At 37.3% G+C, this 6,900-nt stretch overlaps 1 protein-coding gene across 1 annotated transcript in view; it reads right to left on the bottom strand.

The window, feature by feature from the left end:
• Positions 1-434: 434 nt before the first annotated feature.
• The window catches only part of LOC106476867 (high affinity cationic amino acid transporter 1-like), a gene marked incomplete at both ends in the record, with an annotated part of 7,957 nt that continues 1,491 nt past the window's right edge, over positions 435-6,900 (bottom strand). Inside the window, 2 exons of the mRNA XM_013937484.1 lie at positions 435-1,668; positions 3,685-3,822. Of these exons, the coding sequence (XP_013792938.1) occupies positions 435-1,668; positions 3,685-3,822 (1,372 nt within the window). The remainder of the gene's footprint in view (positions 1,669-3,684; positions 3,823-6,900) is intronic.

Genomic DNA, 6,900 nt, shown 5'->3' with positions numbered 1-6,900 from the left:
CCCATAATGTATCCTATTCTTACTTAGTGTCAATTAGGGTTAAGGTACAGCTGTTATTAGTTAGTGTTGATTAGGTTTAAGGTACAACTGTTATTAGTTAGTGTTTATTAGGGTTAAGGTACAACTGTTATTAGTTAGTGTTAATTAGGGTTAAGGTACAACTGTTATTAGTTAGTGTTAATTAGGGTTAAGGTACAACTGTTATTAGTTAATGTTAATTAGGGTTAAGGTACAACTGTTCTTACTTGTTGTTAATTAGGGTTAAGGTACAACTGTTCTTACTTGTTGTTAATTAGGGTTAAGGTACAACTGTTCTTACTTGTTGTTAATTACGATTAAGGTGCAGATGTTCTTGCTTAGTATGAATTAGGGTTAAGGTAACAGGAGAATATGTTACTAATACTATTATCATACAGAAAAGGCTTATCTCTTACCTATGAGGTCCCACACTAGGAAGGTCACCCATGCTGTATAAGATAGACAAGTCATCAGATGGACACAGATCCAGATAGCACAGATTGGAAGAAATGGAATGCAGGCTACACCATTTCTTATACGAGGCCGGTGTCGTGGTTGCCTTAGTAACACCCCAACACACGTAATAACTGCCACAAACATCACGCAGACCACCACTTCTAGCCACCAACGATTTTCATGTCCTAAGAGTGGTGCGTGCATGGTTAACAGTCCCATGATAGCCGCGAGGGAGAATATTGTGGCCACCATGGCAGCAGAAGTAGTAACCGACTTTCGGTTTGGTTCTTGCTTCTGGTAGCCCAGAGAGGTGAGGTCAGATAAGGATGAGACGTAATTCTCGTTTACAAATTCCACTGACATTGTTCTGGGCTGAACAGCCCCGTAGTCTCTCTGAACTGTGCCCACCATTATAGCTGTCTCCCCAATTTGATCAGTAGATGGCGTACATGCATTTACAGTTTCCCAGGCTTCATTTATTGGAGTGGATGAAGGTGTTTGAGCCACAGGCCCGTCTTCTTTGGTAGAGTTCAAACCATGGGTTTGAGTACTAGAATTCACTTGACTCAAATAAGTGTTACTTGTACCACCTAGTGGCAGGGTAAGTGTGGACTCACGAGATAATTCTCCTAATTCTAATGGTAGCCGTTCAGAAGCTCCGTAGCGAAGGCAGAGCACAGATACTGCAACGGAGCTATAAGCTACAAGGGTTCCCATTCCCAACATATTTAGTAAACCGGTACTGTCACAGAAAACCGCTACTATTGCGGATAGTAAAGATGATGTCAGACTTGCCCACCAGGAGGTGCCAGTGTTGTTATTATAGCGGCTTAGGAAAGAGAAAAGGAGGCCATCATTGGCCAGACTATGTTGAACTCGGGACAAAGCAAATAAACATGCCCCCGTAGATGAAAGCAGGCCGCAATTGGCTCCGATGATGACAAAGAATTTCATTCCGTGAATTTTCCTAATGTCAAAAGCTTGCAGAAGAGGGCCTCTTTTCTCAAGAAGTGATGAAGGGACCACTAAAGTTATAGATGCCGCTGTGATGAAAGATGCCACGAGACCAATTAAGAAGGTGAGACTGACGGATCCAGGAAGAACTTTAGAGCGATGTTCCATCTCTCCAGTAGAGGTCGCTATGATGTCGTAGCCAATAAAAGCGTAGAAACACAACGTGGCACCAGTAATCAGCTAAAGAACAATACGTTCAGTAGCTTTAGATTGTTGACCAATGAAATGTTTCATATATAAAGCTATGAGTGTCTGATATATCTAAACTTTATACACATTACCACTAAACTAATAGAAATAACATTTTATAATAACCTGTAATATTATGTCAACAATAGTAACAGCTTGGGTTATTACTTTGTCAATAACAATAACCTGTAGTATTACGTTCAACAATAATAACAACTTGGGTTATTACTTTGTCAATAACAATAACCTGTAGTATTATGTTCAACAATAATAACAACTTGGGTTAGGTTATTGTTATTGACAAAGTAAGCTGTAACTAGTATTAAACCCAAATTGTTGAACGGTTATTGTTATTGACAAAGTAATGTAACTAGTATGTTTACTAGTTTACTTCAGTATTTGTTATCACAATTAAAAGTAAAATAGATAGCCCAACGTTTACAAAAGGTACATTCTTCCTATTCAAAACGAATTAGTGTGAAGGTCAAATATGGCGTGAATTATTGATTACCGTGCCCGGACAATGAATTCAAAGATTCGTGGTTCGCGATCCTTCGCCGCAAGATCCCGTTTCGCACTTTAGGACCGCTGGTGCGCTATAAGTGTGACGGTCAAATTCGATAAGCCAAGCGTGGCACAAGAGTTGGCGGAGGGTGCTGTTGACTAGCTGCCTTCCTTCTAGTCTACCAGCTTAGGAACGGCTTGGCATAGCTTTGCACGAAATTCTGAAGCAAACAATCCAGGTTGTAAGTTTACCCTGCAGTACTGGAATTATCAAGGTTCTTTGAATGTCATTGATTTATTTTTTAATCTTACAAAGTTTTATCGGACTATAGTTAGAAAGCACGTTAGATTGGGATAAAAAAAAATCAGCTTGTAGTTTTTACATTACCCAAGAGGGAAACGCTACGTTTGTCAGAAAGAACAACATATATTTCAATACAGAGTAGTTATGGATGTGTCGATAAAAACTACAAGACTTGTTTAAAAAAAACACTAACACCCCCACTGACAGTTCAGGATTCACGTTTCAGGCTCTTATCAGCATTAAAACAGACGTTGTATAGAACGTAGCAGGACCTTGATCAATACTAGCATGGAGTCGTACTCCGAGAAAAATGACTTATTCTAAAAACGAAGCTTACTAAAAATCAAATTTTTGATTGTATTTGTTCAAGTTAATTCAGTTATTACACGTTATAAGTCCGTAAACTTGCTGCGGACCCACTGGGAGATTACACATAACAGCTTGATATTATATAAATGTTACTTTACATAAAACATGAACTCTTTAAACCTAATGCTACACAATTATCCCCTATCTGCACCCAACCTAAGGTAAGCTTATCTCATGTACTGACCACAGTGGAGCTGCTATACGGACATACAGGTTTAAAATGGAAATTGAGTGTTTTTGTGAAATGTTCTGGTTCTATCAGCTCAACACATCACCGAAACATCAAGTCGGGCAGTTCAGAAGTCTTTTAGATTAACACAGCTGTCAGTCAGAATCCGGAACGTCAGCTCCTTCAGTTCAGGTGCCTGTCAAGTTAACACAGCTGTCAGTCAGAATCCGGAACGTCAGCTCAGTCAGTTCAGATTCTTTTAGATTAACACATATGTCGGTCAGAATCCGGAACGTCAACTCCTTCAGTTCAGGTGCCTGTCAAGTTAACACAGCTGTCAGTCAGAATCCGGAACGTCAGCTCAGTCAGTTCAGATTCTTTTAGATTAACACGGATGTCGATAAAAATCCGGAACGTCAACTCCTTCAGTTCAGGTGCCTGTCAAGTTAACACAGCTGTCAGTCAGAATCCGGAACGTCAGCTCAGATTCTTTTAGATTAACACATTTGTCGGTCAGAATCCGGAACGTTAGCTCAGTCTGTTTTAATCTCTGCTGGATAGAACTTACAGCTCTTATATTTAGACTCAAATAAACTATGACACACTGGAAAAAAAAACAGGATTTATTATCCAGTGCTGGTAACAAAAGAAAGCTACTTACCCCTCCTAAACCAAACTGGAAGAAGCCAGCTCCTGTTATCCAGTTTTCAGCATCCATGTTGAACATTCCCACCAATATCACTCCAGTTATAACCAGAAGATTAATAAACACCAGAGCATTGTTGATTATACAGCCTAGCTACAAAATGAGAACCACTGTTGATAAATAACCATTCTTATATAAAATATCCACTGTTGATAATGAACCATTCTTATGTAAAATAACCACTGTTGATAATGAACCATGCTTATGTAAAATAACCAATGTTGGTATTGAACCGTTCTTATATCAAATAACCACTGTTGGTAATGAACCGTTCTTATATCAAATAACCACTGTTGATAATGAACCGTTCTTATATAGAATAACCACTGATAATAATGAACCATTCTTATGGGTTCATTATCAACAGTGGTTATTTTAGTTCTTATATCAAATAACCACTGTTGATAATGAACCATTCTTATATAAAATATCCACTGTTGATAATGAACCATTCTTATATCAAATAACCACTGTTGATAAATAACCATTTTTATTATGATGATCTATAGTTACCTCTACGCCATGTCTGTCTGACACTTCACTGTACTACTAAGTTGCTGTTCTATACATGAGTGTAAAACACGCCCAGAAGATCGCATAGGATGATAGGGACTTAAGGGTATGTGTTCTATACGTGATTGTAAAACACGCCCAGAAGATCGTCTAGGTTGATAGGGATTTAGGGGTACGTATGCTAAGCTCGAATCTGACATCGGATTTTGCGTTCCTGGCACCTAGTCGGATTCCGGGAACACCACTTTTGGCACAATTCCTTAGGTTCGGACCCGCCTTGGGGTAACTATAAATGTAATTGGGGATAATAGAGGTCCTGTATCGGTACATTTGGGGGGGGGGTATTTTTTGATAGTAAATTCAATTTTCGCAGAGTATTGTGAGTTTTATATCACATAGTACCTTTCTCAAATTACCTTCAATGATAATAAGTAATAATAACAGTAGTATTCGTAGTGTTAACAGTCATTATTACACAAACAATACAGCCAGTAACTCCAACAATGTTACTGACACGCCCAATGGGAACGTTTCATCATTGAATAGGTAGACTGTCTGTAGGGATTACCAAGGTACTAAATAGGTGTAATACAAATATGTACACTAAAAAATAAAAAGTGACAGAGAGTTTTACTTTAAAAGATGATTGTCACTTTCATTTGTTTCTATGTCCAACAAGTCCAAAAACAAGGTAAAAAAACATTGCTAAGATACCAAACCAGAAAGTGACCAAACAACCAAAACGTAGAATTCATGTAAACAATGTTAAAGTTAGCTTTTTTTTACAGAAAAATGGTGTTCCTTTAAGAGCTTAAGAACAGGAATTACCAATCAAAAATAGATTAACGTTAGATGACCGAAACATGTAGATACTCAATACTTTGTACACTATACAATAGGAGTCTTTAGGGAGCCAACCCCTATATTAGTTATGAAGTAAAGGAGTAAAAACAATCAATACACATAATATTAAATTTTATTACACACCTTCAAAGAATACACTAACTTCAGTCAGGGGGGGGGGGACGTCACAAAACAAGTAATAAAAAAAACATTTGATAAATGTAAAATGATGTAAGGATGGCCATGCCAAAATGAATGTAAACAAGAATATATGGATGATATAACTATACATAGATCATCCCTACGTGACTTTCAAATATTAAAATTTAATGCTACACTGTAAAATGTATACTTGACTTTAATATTAATGCAGTTGGAAGTTATATTCCTTACTGTTAGTATACAGTTTGTTTATCATAATATCATGATCATGTCATGAATGTAGTGTAACTAAGAGCCTACGACTTATGTACAAGGAAAACCAAGTTGAGTCAAAGCATGTGTTGATTATTACAGACTCTCGCGTCGACTTTGGTCGAATTGACCGACCTCGTAACCATTTACTCGTGCATTTTACTGTGTAGCCTTAAATTTTAATATTGAAAGTCATGTACGAATGATCTGTGTATAACTGTATCATTCCTATATTATTGTTTTTGCTCTTTTTGGCACTGTCATCCCTAGATCATTTTACATTTACAAAATGTTTTTCATTACTTGTAACACTTATCTTATAGACTTACTTAAAACTTACTGTTATATTCCTCGTGTTACTGACACTGTCAGTATGAACACTCTCCACAACACTTATCCTGATAGTTAGAAAACTTACTTTTACTGATGTTACCGACACTGTCGATATGAACACTCTCTACAACACTTATCCTGATAGTTAGAAAACTTGCTTTTACTGATGTTACCGACACTGTCGGTATGAACACTCTCTACAACACTTATCCTGATAATTAGAAAACTTACTTTTACTGATGTTACCGACACTGTCGGTATGAACACTTTCTACAACACTTATCCTGATAGTTAGAAAACTTACTTTTACTGATGTTACCGACACTGTCGGTATGAACACTTTCCACAACACTTATCCTGATAGCTAGAAAACTTGCTTTTACTGATGTTACCGACACTGTCGGTATGAACACTTTCCGCAACACTTATCCTGATAGTTAGAAAACTTGCTTTTACTGATGTTACCGACACTGTCGGTATGAACATTCTCTACAACACTTATCCTGATAGTTAGAAAGCTTACTTTTACTGATGTTACCGACACTGTCGGTATGAACACTTTCCACAACACTTATCCTGATAGTTAGAAAACTTGCTTTTACTGATGTTACCGACACTGTCGGTATGAACACTCTCTACAACACTTATCCTGATAATTAGAAAAATTACTTTTACTGATGTTACCGATACTGTCGGTATGAACACTTTCTACAACACTTATCCTGATAATTATAAAACTTGCTTTTACTGATGTTACCGACACTGTCGGTATGAACACTTTCTACAACACTTATCCTAATAGTTAGAAAACTTGCTTTTACTGATGTTACCGACACTGTTGGTATGAACACTTTCTACAACACTTATCCTAATAGTTAGAAAACTTGCTTTTACTGATGTTACCGACACTGTCGATATGGACATTCTCTACAACACTTATCCTGATAGATAGAAAGCTTACTTTTACTGATGTTACCGACACTGTCGGTATGAACACTCTCTACAACACTTATCCTGATAGTTAGAAAACTTGCTTTTACTGATGTTACCAACACTGTCGGTATGAAC

This window comes from Limulus polyphemus, unplaced genomic scaffold, assembly GCF_000517525.1.
Source record: "Limulus polyphemus unplaced genomic scaffold, Limulus_polyphemus-2.1.2 Scaffold11879, whole genome shotgun sequence".
Lineage (NCBI taxonomy): Eukaryota > Metazoa > Arthropoda > Merostomata > Xiphosura > Limulidae > Limulus > Limulus polyphemus.
This window is presented reverse-complemented; position numbering and strand designations above follow the sequence as displayed.